Here is a 23,646-nt window from a genome sequence, read left to right on the forward strand (position 1 = left end):
TGCCACAAGAGGGGTTCAATTGCTTATGAGGAAACAATTTCCCAGGGGGCGAGAACGCAACATTTTGCTGGAGTGGGGCACACATCGCGTTCCGCGATGGATTATGCCACAGCATGCACAAAAACCTCCAGTCTCCAGGCCACCGAGCACCATACCTGTCCCAGACCGATGACGATCTCGAGCCCCTGGAGCACCTTCATGACCGGCGACGACACCGGGAGGTCCAGGACACGCAGGCACACCTGCTTCAGCTGCAGGGACAAGGGAGACGGGGGCGGCAAGGCCAGTGAGCACACCGGCACAGCGTTCTCTCCAGAGGGGAACAGAAGAGGACAGCAAACGCTCCCGTACACACGGAGGTTTCACAAGGCTCTTTGGGCAGCAATTTAAACCAGTGAAGAAGCTTGGTCACCCCTCACAATTGTATGCACTGAAGTACAAGTCAAGCTGGCACTTAAGTCGACTCGTAATTTTGAGGTGAAAAAAAAAAAGCTGACGAAAAAAATGTCTAATGGAAAAGTGGACTGCAAGATGGCCTTCAGTTTATACGAGTCTGTCTTCTCGCGCAAGCTTATCAACTTCACCGCATGTGGCCTCTGACATAATTGGCAAATACCGGACACAAAGCCTCAGCAAGTCTGCAACTTCTAAACCTGCAACTTCTAGATCTCCTAAGCCTCTTTCTAAACTTTGCGGTGCGCTCTGCTAAGTCCACAGCGTGTGGACAAAAGCGAAGAACAGACAGAACCACAGCACCGTGGTCCTGTCTGTTCTTCCCTTTCACCCAGTGGCTTTGCTTGTAAAGTTGAAACCACACTGTCCAAGCACGAACTAGCGTAATTATGCACTAAGTTGTGGCATTGATCGTGTCATTCATCAAGTTATTCCCCGTACCAATCAAATTGCTCGAGGCCAGCACACGATCCGAAAGGTTTTCACTTGGCCAATGACGGGCACACAAAACAGGTAGAATCTTGGCGCCTTTTTCAGTGAAAATCTTGACCGGAAGTGAACCAGTTCGATCAGCAACCTTCCCACGCGGGGTCCCGGCTGCCAGACATTCGAGCGCACCTTGGACAGGGTCGGGTGGCCGGGGAACTGCACCAGGAGGTCCTCCACGTGCGACATGAGGCGCCGCAGGGGGGCTTCGGCCTGGCCCGTCTCCTGGAGATCGGCCTCGTGGTGGACGTCGATCTGGCGGTACTGGGTGTCCTTCTTGGAGGCCCCACCCTTGGGGGGCACGGCGTCCTCTGGCAGCAGGGGAGGGGCGTCCAGCTCCGTCTCCAGCGACCAGCACGAGACCACGTTGCTCCCTTGCAGGGACACGTCCAGGGTGGCATCTGCGCGACGCAACGTCAGCGAGACTTGGCGCAGGGGCAATGCAGCGCGATGGTATAAACTGGGTGTGTCGCCGCTAGAGATCGAAACTTTAAGCACTGAAAATCAAGGTTTTAGGCACCTATTTAGGCATATAGAGGTGTTAAGTCCTTTAACCTTTGAAGCTTATAACAGGCACGGCAGATGACAGCTGTTGCAACCAGACTACAGTGTAGACCATTTATAACGTACCTGCTTATAATGCGGTACCGGATTCAGTGCGGGTTTTTGTGACCACCAGTTTGCCCCCCATAGAAGTCAATGCATAATCATACCACTCAAAAAGCGGCTGCCCAAAGCACAATACCGTAAACAGTGTGGTTTCCTGACTCCACTGATCGACCGGCGCCGCTGGGGTATCGATTGATTGTGGGGTTTAACGCGCCGACGCAACGCAGGCGATGAGGCGCGCCGTAGTGGAGGGCTCCGGATTAATTTTGACCACCTGGGGATCTTTATCGTGCGCCGAAATCTCGTACACACGGGCGTTTTTGCTTTTCGCCTCCATCAGAAAAGCGGCCGCCGCGGCCGGGAATCGAACCCGCGACCTCGTGCTCAGCAGCACAACGCCTTAGCCACTGAGCCACCGCGGCGGGTCGCCGCTGGGGTATCGTTTTAGGGTCAAGAGAAAGAAAAAAAAGACAGAATCAGCCATCCCATGCAGTGTGCTTTCTTAACTCCTCCTAGACACACGGGGGAGGGGGGGGGGGAGAGAGAGAGAGAGAGAGAGAGAGAGAGAGAGAGAGAGAGAGAGAGAGAGAGAGAGAGAGAGAGAGAGAGAGAGAGAGAGAGAGAGAGAGAGAGAGAGAGAGAGAGAAAACAGCCTTTTGTTCATGTTCCGTTTGCCAATTAACCGACATAATGGGTTTTAGCTTAGAAATATTGAGTGATTTCTCCCATTCGATTGCATGTAAAATTGCCAAGGCCAGCACATTACTTTTATATTCTAAAAAGTTCAATTTAAGTTACTTTGAATTATTGAGAGTTGACGTATAGCCAAAAAGAGGCATATATAACACAAAGGTGGAAAATAGGTGCAAGAAAGCCCACATAGGCACAAATCACGAAATAGGCACTTACAGGCACATTAAGTGATTGATTAAAATGTTCCCATTCCCCCAGTTCATGCTCATATGTTAAACAGGCCTGGTACCAACTGAAGAAAAAAGAAAAAAGCATTTTGCCTAAAGTTCCAGCCTCTGATCATCACTACCCCACGTTCTGAGAGATGCTTGTAGCTCTGCAACTGCGTGAACATGAGAAAAGCATCCATCTTAAGGGGCTAGGCAACAAGAACGCGCCAGAAACGTGGTGACTAACTTAGCACGATATTATGCGTCTAGTTCAGGTCACACTACACACACATGCATACTTGCCAGCTGCTGCTCAATTCCTTGGATAGCACGGGGCCACTAGTAGTTCAACAACAAGCATGCACACCTTGTTGCGAAGCCCTAGCCAGTGCAGCAAGGCCACATTATTCGGAGCATAAATACGAAGCACCGGACACACCCACCACCTTTCCCCGATGAGCGTTACCATAGGCTGCACAGGGCCTCTGCAGCACATGAGAATCACAATGTCAGGTAGACTAAACTAAACCTAACTGGGACCACATACCTGAGGCGCAAAGGCACAAAAGCCAACGTTCTCAAGCGGGCTTCACGAGAGGGCAAAAAGGAACAGAGGCAGGCTTGCACACATGAAGAGGGGGGTTAACCTAAGGGTCACATTAGCGACTTTTCTCGCCATGGCATCCTTGCACCCCACACTAGTCTTGACCACATGGTTCCTCCCCCCCCTCCCAGTGGACCTACCCAGGTGGGGTGCGCACTGCTGCAGGGTGGTGCGCAGTGCCTCGTGGCGCAGCATCAGGGCAGCCAGGCAGTCGGCCTTCCCTTCGGCCTTCCCCTCAGCTGCCTCGCCTGCTGGCTCAGCCAGCATGCAGTGGGCCTGCCACACTTCCAGGGCCTCGGCCCCTCCAAAGGCCAACGCCTGCACAACAGCTGGCTCCGCAGGCTCGGGCTGCACGGGTTCCCCTCCACCGTCCACAAATTCCTGCAGGTAGACGATTGCCAACAGGTCAGGTACTGATGGGAGCCAAGCCGAGGAGCTTCACATGCACACTGGCACTACTCAGACTCAATGACTGCCTTATAGCATGCCCTAAGGTACCCCCAGGCAAAAGCACCAGTGCTCTGAGTGCTTTCCTTTGCCTTCCACGTAGGCAAGCAGGCACCTTGAGGCAAACGCTTCAAAGCCACCACACTTGTCAGGTACTATTGACACACAAAGAAACCAAAAAAAAAAGAGAAAGAAACAGGAGAGAACCCTGCCCAGTACTCTGCTCAAACATTTACAAATTTCTCTATAACCCTCCCCCCCCCCACCACCACCTCATTTAAATCAACTTCTTGTGCCAATCTTTCCCATCATCAAATTTTCGAACTAAGATCCTGTGGTGGGCCATTGAGGCCCAACAGTAAACCTCCTGGTGTCAAAACAGCTGCCTCACGGCATGCCCTGCCAGAAGAGACGGCTCCCTTCGTCCTACGGGTGCCCCCCAGCTGCGCCACCGTCCACATGGCCGACTCACGTGGGCGTAGCTGGGGAAGAGGGTCTGCAGCTGGCGTGCCTCCTGGGCCTCCTGGCTCTCCTCTCCGGCGTGGGTGCGGTACTGGAAGAGGCTGTGCTCCCGCTCCTCCCGCTCCCGCTCCTCCTCCTCGTTCAGCTGCCACGAGCACAGCAGCTGGCCCAGCACGGGGCGCGACGCCTGCACCACGGGCCACGTCCGCACAGCTGATCAGTCGCATAAGCAACGCGGCACCACTTCCTTTCCCCCATGAGGACGCCCTACTAAGAAACAGAAACGAACTTGTGGGCAGCACAACTTCTTAATAGGGGGCGTGCAAATATTCAAAAGCTTCTGAATACCAAAGTGGATGACACGATATCTAGCTCAGGACCGAATCAATTAGCAGTACAGTAAAAACTCATTAATTTCAACCGCAAGAAGATGCCAACCGAATTTGAATTAATGAAAATCCAAACTAATGAAAGTGAAGAAAAGCAACAGCACAGTGCAATTGGGGGCCAGTCGGGCATGCCAACACTATAATGCTTGAGAAGGTCCGCGATTGCAGTCTGCCTTTTGTCACTAAAGGCGACAGTTACCACTTCCTTGCTCTAACGAGCACCTTGTTCAAAACTGGAGGAGGAACAGGCGACGTTCAATGCAATCACGACTTCCGAGAAAACGACTGCACTGATTTGTGCCTTCTTTCTCGACTCTCTTCATTCCAGACACGACGCAGTCTCATGTGTAGGCAGCGGGTGCATTTCTCTGACCGTGTGCTATGTTTAAGCCACTGGCGTGGTGTCGGGTAGTTTGAATTATCTGTGGGGGAACCTTCTCATGTTGGAATTAACAGGCTTTTTTATACATGGGCTTCTACGGCGCTCGGCCAGACCAAATACAGTTCAAATTATACATACATCCGAATTACCAAAGCTCGAACTAGAAGATTTTAGTCTATTCTAAATTTTCAAACATTTTTTAGAAGTGTTTCAAAGTAAAACAAACAAACAAACAAACAAACAAACAAACACACACACACACACACACACACAAAAACAAATAGACATTTAACGCTAGTACCAAGTTAAACCTCGTTTTAACAAGCTGATATGCAAACAATATCTCCAATATTAACTACGAGAAATGCTCTGGCAAAATCAAATGCATCCTTTACAATAAACTCGGCACCAACTAAATTGCCCTTTGGAATTTTACGGGCTACGAACAAGTTTATATCACCAGGGATTTTTAACATGTGCCAAAATCTTGACCCACAAAGGCATTTTCGTTTTTTGCCTTCATAAGAAAAAAAATATATAATAGTAGTAATAGAGAATAAAAGAGTAAAAAAGCAGTAATACAATGGTGTAATAGCTTTGGTAAGAATTGTAGGAGCAATATAAGTCCACTAATACTCAATCTTTGCAGTTCAGGCATGGAAGATGCCTCTGAAGCTTCAGCTAAACTAAAAGTCTAGTTATCTTTCTTGCTGTCTTTGTTTTAGGACATAGAAAAGTATTTAGTACACAGGTTTTACACAGGGGTGTGCGAATACTCGAACATTCGAATATGAATCATACTACCTCCATGAATAATTCGATTCGCGAATCGAATACCTACCTAATCGATTTTTCAAATAAGTAGAGTGGCATTTCCGGACGTGCCTGGCTCTGCGAAAGCGAGGTGACGGCGCATGCAAACGCACTGCTGCTAGCCCGCAAGCGTCTACTCGGAAAGTTTAATCCAAATCACGCTTTCGAAGAGCGCACCTTGCAGAAGGTGTAAATTTTATCCCCCTGCATGGAGTAATCTGCTATTGCGTCAATAAGATCTTTTTTTCGAGCCATCACTGTCGACTCTGGCCGCCAGTTTGAATTCTGCGACCGGTTGTTAGGGCAGCTTCCGGTAACGACTGCCACCGTTTCGACAGCACTTCTGTTAATTTAAGATCAAAAGCGGTTCTGGCTCTTTTCAATGCAGTTGGTGTGTGGTTACTGCGTGTTTACTTGTTTTTTTAACCACAGTGGATAGCGCACGCTCGTCCACGACGGCTGTAGTGCGAGCTTTCCTTCCGTATTATTCACGCTGCCCATGTGCTTCCGAAGAAGTGCCTCATCATGGTCTACAATTGCGGTTGTGCCGTGTTTTCGCAGCAGCAAAGTGTTCACTTCTGAGTTATAGTCATTACCTATGACTGCAGTACAGCAACTCCTGTGCAATTTTTTTTTTCTTTTTCTCTCACACACGTATTGTGCCCACTCCGGATTCCTGGAGTACCGCCAATGAGAGTTGAAAAGTGCGTTCATCGGGTTGAAAAAGAATGTCATGTATCCCAAACATGTGAAGTAGCTTCTGCTTTTGCACAAAAACCTATCAAAAATCCAGACCTGGAAAAAAAAAAAAAGAAGAAGAAGAAGAAGAAGAAGAAGAAGAAGAAGAAGAAGAAGAAGAAGAAGAAGAAGAAGAAGAAGAAGAAGAAGATATTCGATTTGAAAGTTGAAAGTTACTATTCGGCATTCGCACACACCTAGGTCGTCTTTCTGCTTTTTTCTAATTACCGTATAAACCGGATTATAGGTCGACCCGGTATATAGGTCGACCCCCTACCTTGAGGTGGAAAAGTTGACAAAGAAAAATAATTCGGCACAGAAGCGCACTCACAACGTCTATATTTATTTTCGATGCCCGTCCGTCACTGCCACTCACTATGCCTGCCAAAGTCACTCGTCCAAGCTCTCAGAGTCGCCCGAGGATGACTGCTTCGCACTGTCATCTTCCATGCCATCAGGCGCGTTGCTGATGGAGCACTTCCTGAACGCTCGTGTAACCATGTCGTCGGGCAGCGACTGCCCAGAGAAGGACACCCAGCTTGACACGGTCGCAACCGGCCCATATAGGTCTTTTTGTTGTCGCCGGCTATCCACTCATTGTACAGTTCGCAGAGTCCGTCCGCGCATGGCCTCCGGAGCGATCGTGAGCGAAGTTCCCGGATGAAGTTCCCGGACGAAGTCCGCCACTTTTTTCTCCAACTCGGGGTGCACCGCTTGACGTCCACGGAACGATCGGTTTCGGGGGTTGCACGCGCACAGCTTAGCTTTCTGGCTCCGCCAGTACCGCACACTTTTCTCCGAAACGCCTGATTGCGCCGCCATATCGCCATATTTCCATTCTGCTCGGTGACTCAATCGCCGTCAGCTTAAACGCCGCGGTGAACTGGCGTCGACTGCCGCCACTCATCTCGGAACAGAGACGTACAGAAATGTACGCACGCACGCACAATAGACGAGTAAAAGACGAAAAACTAGAGAAAAGCAATATCGAATAAAGGCCTGATAGTGCGAGAGAGTAGTCCGACACGAATGGCGATGGCGACGGACTACGCTTGCACATTGTTGCTAGACAACGATTTACATTCTGACAATGACCGCTATATAAGACGAGGGGTGACTTTTGTGCGGATTTTTTTGGAAAAAAACTCGACCTATATTCCGGTTTATACGGTAATCAGTTAATAAAGCTTGCCAGAGAGACTTTCATATCAGTAATTGCAAAGTATTTATTTAAAATGTTTTGAACACTATCATCATTTGCTTCATAATCAGCTCAAAAGTAAAAATGACCATTTGCTTGGGACTAGTTCCTACAGCTTTTGTAACAGTAAGAAGAGTCTGTGCTTTGAATAAGCAAACTCCACAGCCTTTCTTTTTTTTGGCAGACGGGATGGCCAGAATATTATAGCCCCAAACTGGACAAAACAAAAATCAACAACCGTCCAATAAATGCTGTCAGCAGAGAATAAAAAGACTGCCCATCCAAAAAGCTTGCCAAATTTTACCAAGCAGGAGCGAGCCAGCAAGGCTGAATAGGCTGGGTTTTTCCCCCATTGTTCACCTACGCAACTTGATATCACAATTCAAATAACTTAGCCTGAAGAAATGAACCGGTACAAATGTATGTATGCATGTATGTGTGTGTGTGTATGTATGTATGTATATACAGTCTACGCTCGTTACAGCGGATCCGGCAACAACGGACTTTCGGTTACAACAGACCATTTCTGTTGGTTTGTCTGGTACCCACGCATTTTAAATGGAGTCCACTCCGCTCACAACGGACCCGGCTAGAACAGACTATCGGCTACAACAGACTAAATTTTAGGCGAAAATTGTTTCGACTGAACGTTTATAGCGGACTTCCGCGGGGCCGGCGCCCGGTGTGCTTTTTCGTTTATTTTGGCAAGAAAACTATTATGTCTGGCAACATTGCTGGCAGCCGGGTCGTTGGCGCAGCCAATCCAAGCCAGTAGGTTTTTTTTTTGTGCGACCAGCGGCATGAGCGGCAGGGTAGCTGATTTCACTGTCGGATAAATTAAGCGTAATTAACGCTGTTGAACACAGGGAAAAACAGGCTGACATCGCCAGAAGTACAGGCCTTTCTAAGCACAGTGTCCGCTGTACCATCAAGAAAAAGGCCGCTGCCGATAAACGCGACTCCGGTGAGATTGAAAACAGGGCAATCGAATACTCGAAGTGGTGCACTCGGAGGCGAGTCTGCCCTCGTCAGTTTTTTTATGTAATAAAAAGCTCGGGTTCAGTGAAGTTCGGCTTTTATTATTCCCACGCATGCATCGTTCCCGTTCCGTTCGGTGAAAAAGGTAAGAAATGCCTCAAGTAGGGGTTGTTCCCCATCTATTTTGTGCAATCTGCCGGTAACCGTGCGCAGTCCAACTGGTCTAACTTTCGATTTTACAGCTGACCGTCATCAGATTAGTTCATTACATCTGTTTCAATGACCAGAATAAAATCGCTAAAAATGTGGAATCTGCCTTGAGGGAACGTCAGGCAGCGATCCGATTTGTTTGACGAACGGTTTCGGGAAAACCTGCCTCGTCGTGAGGGGATTTAAAAGAGCCTAGCTAATGCTGATGGGCACGACTGATGTTTTATAGCTGGTTTATAATTGCGCCTAGTTATATTCTTGCGTTATTTGCTCAGCTTATCTTGCGTCTTTACACGCTTGACCACATGCGCTAGGCCTTTTTCGAAGTGCCGGTGCTAAGTTTTGGAAACGGTGTTTACGCGATTCTTTGCCCTCGCGCGAACACTGTGCAGAGGTGCTGCATGCGTGTAGAAAGAACACAGTGTATATACTATGCATGCAATATCGGTCAAAGTACTCACTGTACACTGTAGAGCTCATCGCCCCCCCCACGCCCCCGTCGGATACTGCATACTTCGGCTACAGCGGACGTTTTTTTCCGGATTCAGAGGGTCCGTTGTAACGGGCGTAGACTGTATATATATATATATATATATATATATATAGGGTTTGGAAATGAGGGGCTCGTTAGGAAATACAGAAAGAAATGCCGGCAGTCTACAACGCCAAAGAAGGCATAGGGGAAGGTTAGACTATTTTTTTACCGTTAGTGACGTTACATTATTATTAATTTTTATTAATTACGTGAGAAAGAAAGAAAGAAAAACACGCGCCCAGAGTGGGGACCGAACCCACGCCTTTCGATTAGATCTCGAATGCCTTACCAATTCGGCTATCTGGGCGACTGTGTTCCACTTCACTTTCTGGGGTATTTATATTTACTACAACTGTATCTGACGCTTTCTTTCTTTCTCACGTAATTAATAAAAATTAATAATAATGTAACGTCACTAACGGTAAAAAAATAGTCTAACCTTCCCCTATGCCTTCTTTGGCGTTGTAGACTGCCGGCATTTCTTTCTGTGTATATATATATATATATATATATATATATATATTTGCAAGATGGCAGCTTCCCCAAGTCGGCGCAGCTTCCCCATTAAACGCATGGTGCCTTGTTGGCCAGCACGAGCTGGCCGCACAGGCGAGGAGCAGCAGCAGCAGCACTCGCCTTGATCCAGTCCACTGCCCTGGCGTGGTCGAGGCCCCTGCCGACCACCAGCTCCTGCAGGGCGGAGCGCAGCAGCAGGAACCGGTGGCCCTTGTCGGCCAGGCTGGACAGCAGCTCGGGGCTGGACAGCAGCGAGGCCAGCCGCTGGGGCGCCAGGGGGTTCGGGAAGGCCAGCGACTGCTCCAGCAGCTGCCAGCTGCGCCCGGGACCAGCCTGGCAGGTAGCGAGGGAACAGGTGAGGGGGCCCGCTCACTAAACGGTCACTGCTGCGCAAGCAGGAGGACAAGAGGACAGATCCACACTCACAGCCGAGGCCTGGCTCTTGGACGAGGCCAGCACGGCAAGCGTTCGGACACCGTGCATCAGCTGAAAGAGGAAAAGAGGATCAGCATCCCGGCAAGCATCATACAGGGATGCAAGGCACGAAAAATTAGCCTTACAGGCACGCCCTGATGGCATGGTGGTATCGTCCACACTTGGAACCCCCTGCTTGCCACTCTTTTTCGTGGTACTAATGACGCATGCATTTTATGCCTAAAAAACACTTGCACCACTGACGTTTGTACCCACCTAGTTGTGACCTGATACAAAAAACATATTTTGCACGTTTTTTTAAAAGGGGAATTTCTCATTTTGTATCCTTATTCATTGAAAGAAGTGCCCATTTGAGTCTTCGGCCTCTCAAATACCTAAAAAATATCTGCACTTTCCGAAAGTGTGCTATTTGATTCAAAGTGAAATCAAACATCGTGTTATCCGCACATCCCCAGTTATGGCTTTTAAATCACTGGTCTTGGAGCCCCCAATGATTAGATCGGAAAACTGGAGGCAGGCAAAGCTAACCCAATCGGTGAAAATCCAGCACACTGCTTTCGGTTACAGATGTACGTCCTCACAGATCATCCCCAAATGCATCAGCGTTCAGTGGCATTTTGCACATCTTGGTGTCAAATGCGTAAAATGCAACGGGCATGAATCAGCTACGATAAAAGACGTGTCGCGGAGGTGTATCAGTCTAATCACAAAGGGTTACATTACAATTCACTCACTCACAGAGTGCGGAGCAGCACTTTGTTCGTAGATAAAAACAAAGACACCAGCTTCGTGTGCCTCGTTACTTGTGTACCTGCGCGAGGCCCGAGAGGAAGGGGTAGCAGAGGTCCCTAAAGGAGGCGTGCTCCAGGCGCAGCCGGTCGCACAGTGCCCGCAGGGCGTCCAGCCAGGGCCACACGTCGGCACTGGGACCCTGGCCGTCCACCCAGGCAGCCTGGAGGCCCCCGAGCACCGCTTCCACTCGCTCGGCACTCGCCAGGGTGGAGACGCAGTGGCGCATCTGCTGCGCAATCCCCTCGTACTGCGCAGGGGAAGGAGGAAGCAGGCCAGCACACGCGGTAGGTCAGCTGCCACCAGCACCCGCTCCTCCCATGGGCACAGTAAAATCACGGTGGCAGAGCACACGCTTCAACATGCAGCAAGTTTTACTCCACCGTTACTAATAAAAGCAAAGAGAAGCGGACGTGGAAGCAAGGGTTCAACAACGACCCTTTTGCAGAACTTTCAGCCACTGAGGATGGGCTCAGAATGTCGTTGGCAGTGAGTCCCTGACTAACACCAGCAGTGTCTCTGGCAGGGGCACCAAGGGGAGAGTGGCACCTTCTCCAGCCATGTGGGTACGTACCAGTCATCACCTTTGTGTACAATGCTTAGCACAGTGAAAAGGTTCCAAGCTTATTACACAACACATGCAACAACAAAAACATACACAGAGCAGAGCTGCTTTCACTTTCATGCTAAGAGTTTTTATGAAGCCACACACACTGTGTGCTCAGCGGCTGCCCAAATACCAAGCATGGCCTATAGCACCTGTTCCAACGAATATAGGAAACTGTAGTGCAAGTATGCAACCTACAAAATGGATCTTTAAAGTAGACGGACAACACATGGGCAGGTGCAGACAAGCGCTCTTTCTTTCGTGCACTTGAAGTACGCATTGCGAGGTCCTTGTTGTCCTTGCCTGCGAGTCCGGCGCCCTGTGGGCCTTCCTGGAGGCCAGCTGCTCCACCTGGGCCTCGAGCTGGCGCTGCCGCTTCCGCTCCAGCGCCAGGGCGGGGTGCGACTCCACCGCGCGCTCCTGCCCCGTGCGCGCCACGTGGTCCCAGCTGCGCAGGCGCTCCTCGGCCTCCAGGCACGACAGCTGCCACACACACACAGTCACAGTCACACACAGGCTGCTGTGACGGATGACTTTTGCACTCGCAGCGCCCCCATAGGCACGAGCGAGACAAATTCCCACCAAGCTTCTCAAGAGATGCTAGCAGTGACAGTTGCTAGTCATCATGGGAAACACCACAAGGTAAGTATTGCGTCTAGTGGGCAAACTGCTCAGCTCAACCAGTTGTTGGTCTATCTCAGCTTCAACATTGTTAGCATGCTCCAGGCACACCAGCAAATGCCAGGGTATGGCTACCAGTCAAAATCCATTTGAACCGTATAGATGGTATTCAATGAAAAGTTCAGCTTTCCATTTCTTCGCTTGGCAACACTAGAAATGGCCATGTCCATAGCTCTTCAGCAAAGTCAACGCGCAGCTTGTGCCATTGCACCTGCGCCTTGCAGAAAAAAAAGTGCGTCGTCTGCCCCGTTTCAACCCGATTCTCAACGGTAGTGTCAACAGATATGTTATTAATTGCACTAACATTGGCGTTGAGGTATTTGCGTTTGGTGGGGGACAGTGGAACATCAAACACACGTCGTGTGCTTAGAAAGGACAAGTACCACCATCTCGCGGGGCCCAACGTAACCAGTGACAGCACACACACACGGTTGCCCACATGCATGCCACGCCACTGAATACAACCTATATTTGGGAGCATGCCATGGGCTTCTTGATCCCAGTGGTTTTAATGTAGGCACTTTTCATTAGAGCAACTTCACAGAGAGCAGGTATCACAACTGACACAAATATCCATCCCCTGGCTTTAATTACAAACAAAACATGAATTAGTAAGCGTTATTGACACAAGAACGACTACCTGGCCTACCTAGCCTAAAGAGAAGAAAAGCTAACAAGAAACAAGGCCCCAACTTTGGCCCCCCTCACCTCGTGCCTTGCATGGCCCAACTTGAGAGCTGCCTTGTAGATGGGGTCAACCGGGTCCCACGGAACCAGCAGCTGCAGGGCACACAGGCCCACACGAGCCGAGGCCATTCCCAGGGACCACAGCCAGTCTCGGTCACACGAGTCTGGAAGACATCCACAAATAGCAGCGTCAAACTTGGGACCTAGCCAAATGCGGCAGGGTAAAACACCAACAACTGGGACACGTTCCGTGTCGCTCTCGTCCCCCTGCTCACAAAGCTGCCTGTAAATCCCAGTTCCCCTCAATGCGCCCCTCATGCTTCATCAAGCTTGTCATGTTGACGCTATGTCGACTTAGGTGAACGGGGAAGACAACGGCGGAGGGACAACGGAGAAGGGACAAGCTACAGCCATGTCCGCCTTTATGCACCGGGCAGCTTGTGTGTGGTAGCTAAGCTTTTCACCCCCCCCCTCTCTAGAAGAACAGATTTGGAGCATTCTACATACCAAAGCGCTACCTGGGCTATGAGAAGCACTGCAGTGGAATGCTCCAGATTAATTCTGACCTCCTGGGGACCTTTTTAACTCGTACTCACATATCAAAACAAGGGCATTTCCCCCTTCTGCCTCCATTGGAAAAAACGCTGCTCACACCCTGCTGCTCACACCCTCACACCCCGAATCCCGACCCCCTGCAAATAGCCACCCCTACCGTTTCCGGCGTCCAGCTGTTGCAGGTGCAGGGCGGCAGCCTTGACCAGCAGCCTCAGCTCCTGGGGAAGCTCGAGGCAGTCCCACCAGTTGTCCCCGGCACCTGCTGCCGGGAAGCCGGGCAGCGCAGAGGCCAGGGCAGAGAACCACTGGCTCAGGACACTGCACTGACTGAGCCTGGGAGACAATGACAGTGGGGGCCTGCTTCCACAATGTGCGCCAATGTCAAAGCTACCTCCAGCACCACAAACAATTCTCTCTCTCTTCATGGCATCGTGCAAATGTGCTGCAGGAGATGATGTGTACATGCTGAATTTTTTAATCGTGCATATTTCTGCCTTCCTACTTGCTTACTACATCGTCCACCGTCCACTCAAACAGGCACAACACAACCCTGTTGTGTTGTGCCTTTACTTGATGTTAGACTGAAGTTGACGGTTGAAAGTATTTATGTTCAACACCCATGCCAGCTGCCTTTTTCTGTGTGTAATATTTTCGTCTTCTGCCAGGCATGTACGGTTCTGTTGTAGTACAGTGGAACGCGAGTTACACGGCCCCCAGATTTACGATGACCCTATTTCTTACAATGGATCACCGTGGTCTCGGTAAACGCCCCATAGAAACAGTGCATTAAAAACTCCTTTTATATGACGATCGGGTGCCTGCAGTCCATTTCATGTGGCAGACGCTGGTGGGGATAAACCAGTATCTTCCCCATCTTTCACGCCTCCCCATCCCGACCTTCATTTTTTAGAGCCCCGTTTGACACTGCTGGATGTGCAAAGGTAAACAGTCCATGGTGGGCCCAACCACTTGCTGAACAGACGCAAGCACGCAGGCAGGTGGTACTGGCAGGCGGGAGCTTAACCTTTGACAGCTCCATGCGGCAGCAGAATGCTGACAGGCCAACCACGACGTAGCCGGCAGACCGCCATTTAAAGCTCCCATCAAGCCGACGAACATGAAAACACATATGCAATGTTCCAAGGCGAAGACCAAACTCCCGATTTCCTCGACTGCTCAATCCAAGTTTCTTCCATTCACTCTCTCCCCCTGTTGGTTGTTTCAACCTCCGTATCTCCAGCCTTTACTGCTCTTCACACCTGGGGCGGTATTCTCGAGTTTTGTCCCTTTTGCGTCCCTTTCAGAAGTGTCCCTTTTGGCGAGCCCTGATTGGCTAAAAGCAAACAACCGGAAGTGACGTAACGCAAGTGCGGCAAACCTACTGCCAAAGCCCACTGCTTAACCGGAAGTACGTCACGATGAAAGGGACGCAAAAGGGACGTTTTCAAAAGGGACAGTTACGCGAATACCACCCCAGATCTCTGCTTACCAGTGTCTTTCAAAGTTGTGCTGTCACTTCGTTCCTTTCTTTCTCGCCTTTTCTTCCATCGCCGCCTCGTACTATCGTTCGTTCTGCTTTCCCTTCGGAGCCTCACACTCTCGCCCTTTTCCCTCTCAATTTGCCTGGCTGCATTGGCATCCCCAGGTGAGCTCACGCACGAGGAACAGGGCTGGCAGGCTAGCACTGGACGGTACGGGGGCCGTGTGGCGCATAGCTGGTGGGCTAGTGCCATGGATGAAAGAAAAGCTTGGAAGAGGCCCTGATGCCACTCTCATGCATCGACGTACCAGAAGGGCCTGGGTCCCGTTGCCTGGCTGAGCACAGCCCGGAGCATCTGCAGCTGGGCGCGCTTGTCCGTGCGGGCGCCCAGCTGCAGCTGGGACCGGCTGGCCGCCTCCACTATGCGGCAGCAGGCCGCGGTCACCACGGGGCTCAGGTACACCTCGTGGCCCTGCAGGATGCGCAGGGAGGAAGCATTGTGGCATTCGAGGAAACACTGCCAAGGCATCGCGCGTTCCATGATTTGTGCCCCAGATCCTCTGCAGGCTGATTACTCCTTCTTCTCTCCCAGTGAACAAATAACAAGCAATGGGCTCAGCTGAGGACATGACAGTGCCAAACCAGCGGTGAAACGTCTGCACCCAAGTAAAACATGCGCACGGTTTTAAACCAGCAGATTACACATGCAATCGATCAGTGTCTGTGTATGTGATGTTGAAGATGCTGGCTGCTGCCCATTCGAAGTGAAATTTGCAGACTCACAGTGACCGTGTGTGCATTTCCACTGCTCCGCATTCCTTTGCCGCTTCGTGCTTCTCTGCCAAGCCGCTCAAGCTCTCTGCACAAGGACAGCTGATGATGATGATGGATTGATTTTATTGGCGCAAGGCCGACATGGGCAAAGAGCGCCAAACACAAAGTGATTTGATAGGAGAGAACACGAAATAAAATCAGTTAAAAACAATGAGCACGGCTGGTGTAAAGGGCCAGGGTGAAGAACAAGAGTGGTTAAAAATTAAATAAGGTGGCTGGTGTATAGGACCAGGGGTAAAACTATGGGTGATAAGAGATGAGTTGTAAGAAATGAACTTCAGATAGGAACCTTAAGGTTCGCTGAACAGAGAACATGGCTTCATCTCCTAAGAAGTATGACGGGTGTGGTGGAATATGTCGTGTGTGTAGTTGTGGGAAGGGTTTTCGTCGTGTAATGTCGAGTGCCTTACATTGTATGAGGATGTGGATCACGGATAGGGCCTCTCCGCACCTGCTGCACAGAGGTCTTGGAGACCCCGTGAGAAGGTGCGAGTGCGTTGCATGAGTGTGCCCTATCCGTAATCTAGCCAAGGCGACTTCAGTGTATCTATTACGTGTGTCGGTGGTGTATGGTCCCAAGTGTGGTTTTATTACGTGTAACTTGTTGTCTGTTTGTTCACTCCAGTGCGTTTGCCATGTTTTGCGAAGTTGTTGTCTGATGTGTGGTTTCACGTCGGTGTAGGGTAATGTGGTTATGTCTACTGTATTCGAGAGTGTAGCAGCAGCAGCCATTCGGTCCGCTGCTTCGTTCCCGGCTATACCACTGTGGCCAGGGACCCAGCAAAGAACCAGTTCAAACTTGCGTACATACACCGACATAATACCCTTGACTATTAGATTTACAACGTGATTTTTCGAAGACTTTGTTGACGACAACGCCCGCACGACACTGAGGGAGTCTGTATATATAATGGATTGTGGGATGTGACTTTGAAGTATATGATTGACAACAAGAAGTACACCGTAAGCCTCTGCCGTAAATATACTAGTATGACTATTCAGAGTTTTGGTGACATTAAGGCCGGGCCCATGCGCCGCGCAGGACACAGAGGTGGAAGTCTTAGAGGCATCCGTATAAAATTCAGAGCACTCATACTTCTGCTGCAAATACAAGAAATGCTGCAGAATTGCACATGTGGGAGCTCGGTTTTTATCTACATGTGTGAATGATGTGTCGCATGAGACAGGGCGGAGATGCCATGGTGCTATGAGATCTGTTACAGAACTTTGGATGGTATCTAAAAAGGAGACAGCAAGCTCTGACGCTTCCTCTCTAACTCTGTAAGAGAAGGGCGCAGAGAAAGATGGTCGATTTAAAAGGAGTTCAGTCATGGAGGTATCATGAAAAACTGATTTAAAAGGATGGTGAGGCATGGATGAAATTTTAAATGCATAAAGAAGGTCTGCGTATGCTCGCTGACATTGTAGGTTCCATTTGTTGCACTCTACATACAGGCTTTCGACTGGACTAGTCCGAAAGGCACCACAGGACAAGCGGAGCCCTAGATGAAGCACAGGGTCCAGCATTCTGAGGGATGTTTTAGTGGCTGACCCATAGACAACGCTGCCATAGTCCAATCGTGAGCCTATCAAGCTGGTAAAAACACGCAACAGAAGCTGTTTGTCAGCACCAAAAGAGATGTGCGAGAGAACCTTCAGGATATTCATTGTTTTTAAGCATTTATGTTTTAGTTGTTTTATGTGTGGGATGAATGTGAGCTTTTCGTAAAAGATTATACCTAAAAACTTGTGTTCCTTTTTGACAGGAATCGAGACACTGTGGAGTTGAATGTCTGGATCCGGCCGGATGCCACGCCTCTTGGAAAACAAGACACAAGTGCACTTCCCTGGATTAAATTTAAAACCGTTGCTGTCTGCCCAACCAGCTAGCTTGTTAACACCAAGCTGGACTTGGCGCTCGCAGACAGACAGGTTACAAGACTTAAAGGATAATTGTACGTCGTCTACATAAATTGAGCAGGAAATCGACGGTGGCAATGCCTTCCTCAGGGAATTCATTTTCACAATAAAAAGGGTGCAACTTAAAACTCCACCTTGTGGCACTCCATTTTCCTGCACATGCACCCTAGAGAGTGCAGTTCCAAGTCGCACGCGAAACGTCCTTTCGGACATGTAACTGGAAAGCGTGTTTATCATGTTACCCGACATGCCAAAGGACTTCAAGTCGCTAAGGATGCCGTACCGCCAAGCAGTATCGTACGCCTTTTCAAGATCAAAGAAGACTGTCATACAGTACTGCTTGTGGAGGAAAGCATCTTTGATATAAGACTCTAATGCAACGAGTTGATCGTTGGTAGATCGCCCCGCCCTGAAGCCTGCCTGGCAGCTCTCGAGAAGGCCATTGTACTCTAAGAAGTACACAAGTCTCCTGTTTATCATCTTCTCGAAGAGCTTACACAGGCAGCTTGTCAGGGCAATGGGACGATAACTGGCGGGAGAGGAAGGGTCCTTCCCTTCCTTTAGGAAAGCCACTACTATGGCCTCCCTCCAAGAGCGTGGAATGTGCCCCGAAAGCCATATTTTATTGTATAGGTGTAAGAGTGTTTCAAGAGTGTCTGGGTGTAGGTGCTGTATCATGGTGTATGTAATCTTATCTGCGCCTGGAGCTGAAGGTTTGCACGAGCTCAGGGCAGCCCTCAACTCATAGAGAGTGAATTCAGAGTTGTAAGAAGTTTTTGATCTGTCTTTGTCGTGTAAGGGCTTTTTTTCTGCAGATGTTTTGTGTTTCATGAAAGTGTTCGTGTAGTGTGCTGAACTGGACACGTGTTCGAAGTGTTGTGCAAGCGTGTTAGCCTGGTCTTCAAGTGTGTCCCCTGTTGTGCTAACCAGGGGCAGGCTGTGTGTCTGTTGTCCTTTGAGCTTGCGTATACGTGTCCAGACTTTGTGTGTGTCTGTGTATGAATTAATGGATGTCAAGAAGGTGTGCCAACTCTCTCGTTTCGCCTCACAGCGCACACGTTTTCCTAACGCCTTGGCCCGTTTGAACAAAATGAGGTTACCCGACGTGGGGTACCGACGAAGGATACCCCACGCCTTGTTCTGGGCCTCTCGCGCCCGCCTGCAGTCCTCATTCCACCACGGCCTCCGCTGGTTACGCGGGGCACCAGAGGCGTGGGGAATGGACTTTTCGGCGGCGTCGAGGATGTGCGCCGTGAGGAGTTGGGTGGCTTCTTCAACGTGTAGGTGTCCTATGGATGTGTGGTGTAGTTTCGATGTCTCTGTAAATGTGCTCCAGTTAGCTCGTGCTTCATTGAACCTATTATGGGAAGAAGAACTGCTTGGGCCGTTACCTGTATATGTTAGTGAAGTGGGGAAGTGGTCACTGCCATATGGGTCAGTGCCCACTCCCCACTCAAGACATGGAAAGAGAATTGCCGAACCAATAGCCAAGTCAAGATTTGAGTATGTATTGTGTCCTATGTTATGGTATGTAGGCTGTTTCTTGTTGAAAAGGCATGCTCCAGAGGATGTTAAAAACTTCTCTATCAGGCGACCTCGGGCATCCGTGCGAGATGAGCCCCAAAGAGAATTGTGTGCATTGAAGTCGCCTGTAAGTATGTATGGTTCGGGCAGCTGGTCAACCAGCGCCTCGAAGTCGGTGCTCGTAAGTGCAACATCAGGAGGAATGTATATGGAGCATACCGTTATCAATCTATTAAATATTATTGTGCGGACGGCTACAGCCTCGAGGACAGTGTTCAAGGTGACAGGATGGCATGCTAAGGATTTGTGGGTGATTATGGCAACACCGCCAGAAGAGTGTGTGCAGCCATCCTTGTCTTTCCTGTATACCATGTAACTATTCAAGAAATTTGTGTGTTTGGAATTCAGATGTGTTTCCTGGACACACATTATACTTGGCTGATTGGCATGCAGAATCTCATAAACGTCGTCAAGATTATTCAGAAGGCCTCTGCAGTTCCATTGAACTATGTTTTCTCTTCCTATTATTATGTGTTCAGAGCTACTGGAGTGTGACTGTTTATGTAGGGTCTTTCGGGGCTTGGACTCTTGGGAGGGGTTTTCTGACCTTCTCTACTGACCTGGACGTCGCAGCCCGTTCCTTCCGCTGCGATGAAAGCCGGAAGGGCTCGACGTCCATGTCGTCATCTGAAGGCAAGGGGGTGCCCAGCGGACTGGGCCCCCTTGGCGTGGTACCCTTTCGGGTGTTCTTTGCCTGCGCTGCCAGTGCCGAAGGCGTGGGGAGCACAACAGACGGCAAAGGCAGTGAGGCGGCGGAGGGGGTCGCTGCGACTGCCTCCGTCTCCATCTCCGTGCCCTTGCATGTGCTTTGGGCCGGTGGAGAGGAAGCAGTGGATGCAGCGGCATCCCCAACAGATGTTGTTGCCACCACAGCCGCTGCTGGGTGAGCGAGCGGTGCAGAGGCTGGTTGGGCTGCCTGGGGCAACCCTGGGGGGGGCGGGGGCGGGACCAAGTCCGACTCGCGGTACTGGGTCCCCGCCGAAACCAGACGCCGCTCCGCCCCCCGGCGAGCCGCGTCGGCGTACCTCCCCAGGGGGAAAGAGGCGAACCTCTTTCGCGCCTCTGGGAAGGTGATGTTCTCAGTTACCTTCATATTAATAATCGCCTTCTCCTGCTTAAACTTCTCGCACGTTCGAGAGTAGGCGGCATGGGGTCCCTGGCAGTTGGCGCAGGTGAGGGTTGACGATGGACAATTATCAGATGGATGATCATGCTGAGCGCATTTTGCGCAGGTCAGACGACCACGGCAGGAGTTGGTTCCGTGCCCGAACCGCTGGCACTTAAAGCAGCGGCGCGGGTTTGGAATGTAGGGCCGGACATTACAATGTACAAAACCTGCATTGACGTACTCTGGGAGTGTGGACCGGTCAAAAGTAAGGATAATGTGCTTGGTCGAAACTACTTTGTCATCCCTCCTCATAGTTATGCGCCTCACAGCTGTCCCGCCCTGATTTCTCAGGCCCTCCAGCAGGTCAGCATCTGTCTCATTCATCAGGTCTACTTCAGAGATGACACCTTGAGTACTGTTCAGGCTCCGGTGGGGTGTCACCCTGATTTCAAGATTGGCTATGTGAGTTTGTTCAAGGAGGATCTTTGCATGCTGTTGGTTGTGTACTTCAACCAGGATTTTTTCCAGTTCTTTGTTTTTTGGCCTTATATTTGTCACCAATGATGCCCTCCAGAAATCTCGATATTAGGAACACGGACTGTGATGCAAGAGGCTTTTCTTGGTCACTGGATTCCAACACCAAAAAACGGGGGTAGTTATCGGGCTTTGGAAGACTGTGGGTTGGGAGTGGCGGAAATGAACCTTCGGTGCGGCCCCTTTTCAGGGGCCGATCATGTTTGGGGGGGGATTTACGATTTACCATATGGCATGTAAAAGAAGCAGGGGACGGGGGTACTTTCTTCTCAAACCTTACCCTGATAGCCTGAGAGGTCCCGGAGCTCCCTGCCTGGTAAACAGACAGGGAGCCCATCCGCCGGAGCTTGACCTGGGCTCCGACGGCCACCGTTTGAGGCTTCTACCCTTCACCTTTAAACACATCACCACGGTAGGTTACAGTTTATGTTGGGGGCTCGGGGTCCGCGGTATCGCCAGTACCGTCACCAAGATTACTCAAGGTGCCCCGTGCGGGGGCACAAGGACAGCTGCTGCTTCCCCTCCAGACGCTCAACTTACCCACCCACAACGAGCAGCTTTGATTTATCATTGCTTACAAACTGCCTCTCCATTCACTCCCAAGCCCATGCTCGAACTGCATATCATGCGCAACGTAGGCACGCTGATTTCCATCCCTCTCTGTGGCGACATTTCCCCCCCTATTCTTACCCACCTGCACATCAACCTCTAATTGTGACAGCAATTCCCGTGTGCATTTATATGCATATGTGTCAGAACAGAAATGGTGTCCACTTGGGGCAAGTATGGCCCTAGAGCGCACGAGTGGCCACCATGCTTGCCTGCAGACATCCTGGCTTGCTTTGTTCTTGCTCCGGCTTGGGTGGCACGCTGCGTGCCAGTGCAGCCTCCAGGACCCGTGGCACATCCCACAGGCCACACAGGTGCTCCACCCACCAGGCAGCCAGCTCACCCTGCACGGGGCATAACCGACTTGATCATTAGGCTACGCCCAATAGATTCCTTGTATCCACAGTCTGTAACAAGTGCAATCTTAATACACTGCTTATTACGTATGCTGCTGGAGCTGCGAAAAATTGTGCTGTAAGCATCGTAGCGCGCCATAACCAAAAATTTGCGCAAACCAAAGCTACATGTACAATCAGCCTCTCAACAGTTCTTTGTTTACCATCACCGAAGTGCAAAAAACTCACACACGCAAAAGATAATTATTTCAAGCCCTTTTTTGCATCAGCCAATGCTGCATGATTTTTCCAATTGCGGATACGGCTTCAAATTTATTTTTCTTCGTTTTGATGGTGAGTGCCAGTCATTTCTTAATGTTTGGTAGAGGGGACACGATAGCAGCACAAGCACAGCTGATACCACAGAGCTACCGTAATTACCCGATTCTAAGGCGCCCCCGATTCTAACGCGCACCCAATTTTCCAGGCAAAAAACTGAAAAAACTTGCACCTGCGTTTGTAACGCCCAAGGAACTTTGTGAGCAAGAAAAACGAATGCGAGAGAAACGGGCGATTTATTCCCGTAAGTAATCTCAATCATCTCACTCCTCGTCGCTCTCCGAGAGCGACGAGCCTTCCGCTGACCGCAACATCTCGTCCTCGGTGCCGTCAAGCGCGTTCGCGATGCCACACTTCTGAACGAACGTTCAACCATGTTCAATGGGATCGTGGCCCACGCCTCGCATGCCCATCCCGCGAGCTTCTCCAGGGGCATACGCTTCAGCCGACCGCTCGTTGTGAACGCGTGGGAGCCGCTCGTAAGCGGCGGAAGCGGCGCACCTTGGTTGCCGCTGCTGCCATTGCTGTTATCAAGCACGCAATCGGAATAACTTGGCGATTTGTGTGAACGCCGAAAGAAAAGCCTAGGCGCCTAGATCCGAAAAATTGTTGCTAAAAGCTTTGGCGCCATCTTGAGATGGCGATGGCGATGGGTGGAACGAAATTTCAGCTGTTTCGGCAGTTTCGGTTTCGTACCCGATTCTAACGCGCAAGCGATTTTTCGGCCTACTGTTACGGAAAAAAGGTGCGCGTTAGAATCGGGTAAGTACGGTATGTGATCAGAACGTCTGTTTACTTGTACACCCTACCTTATTCGCTGGCAAAGCGAAAGGCAGTTCCTTATCGACATAATGTAACAGTAGAGACAACTCACAGCACAATGGCTTGCTATCTTCAGCTATGCACCACGGGAAATGGCGTTTGTGGTTTTTACACGAGTTCAACATCCAACACGAATGTACGCACAAAACAACGCCTTCCCACAGCCATACTAGAAAAGAGAGGGAAGCCCGCACTGCATCAGATGATAGCTGATTTTATGTTTTCCTGCTGCCCTGAAACAACACGCCAGATTTTGTTAGCATTTTTCCCGACCCACGTTGTTTTCTTTTACTGACTGCTATCGGCGCAGTTGCAAAGGAGAACATGGTGCGATTCCGTGCAGTACAGGTGACGCTTCGTGTGTGCGAAAAGCTGACCAAAGTGGCGACTGCGAATGCCTTGCCTGGTTGTTCCAGCCTGCCATAGCCGGGCATCTGCAGGCAATGCAACATTCGTTCGTAAAGCAAAGTGTTAGAGGTGGGCTCAACTGCACTCCTATTTTCATCACAGAGTCGGTAGCCCCCCAATTTTTCTCGGCGCCTTGCAAATGCTGCCATCTTCTTTGCCTTCTGGTATGCAGGAGCGCCCACCTCATCTCACCC

At 50.2% G+C, this 23,646-nt stretch overlaps 1 protein-coding gene across 1 annotated transcript in view; it reads right to left on the minus strand.

The window, feature by feature from the left end:
• LOC144151862 (midasin) overlaps positions 1 to 23,646 on the minus strand; it is a 142,035-nt gene that overhangs the window by 38,660 nt on the left and 79,729 nt on the right. The window contains exons 43-54 of the mRNA XM_077683018.1: positions 21,761 to 21,892; positions 15,268 to 15,431; positions 13,637 to 13,812; positions 12,946 to 13,088; positions 11,860 to 12,039; positions 10,972 to 11,199; positions 10,152 to 10,211; positions 9,846 to 10,058; positions 3,974 to 4,150; positions 3,195 to 3,435; positions 1,072 to 1,340; positions 156 to 251 (exon numbers count right to left, since the gene is read on the minus strand). Of these exons, the coding sequence (XP_077539144.1) occupies positions 156 to 251; positions 1,072 to 1,340; positions 3,195 to 3,435; positions 3,974 to 4,150; positions 9,846 to 10,058; positions 10,152 to 10,211; positions 10,972 to 11,199; positions 11,860 to 12,039; positions 12,946 to 13,088; positions 13,637 to 13,812; positions 15,268 to 15,431; positions 21,761 to 21,892 (2,079 nt within the window). The remainder of the gene's footprint in view (positions 1 to 155; positions 252 to 1,071; positions 1,341 to 3,194; positions 3,436 to 3,973; positions 4,151 to 9,845; positions 10,059 to 10,151; positions 10,212 to 10,971; positions 11,200 to 11,859; positions 12,040 to 12,945; positions 13,089 to 13,636; positions 13,813 to 15,267; positions 15,432 to 21,760; positions 21,893 to 23,646) is intronic.

This window comes from Haemaphysalis longicornis, unplaced genomic scaffold (assembly GCF_048455015.1).
Source record: "Haemaphysalis longicornis isolate Haplotype H1 unplaced genomic scaffold, Haemaphysalis longicornis Haplotype H1 scaffold_9, whole genome shotgun sequence".
Lineage (NCBI taxonomy): Eukaryota > Metazoa > Arthropoda > Arachnida > Ixodida > Ixodidae > Haemaphysalis > Haemaphysalis longicornis.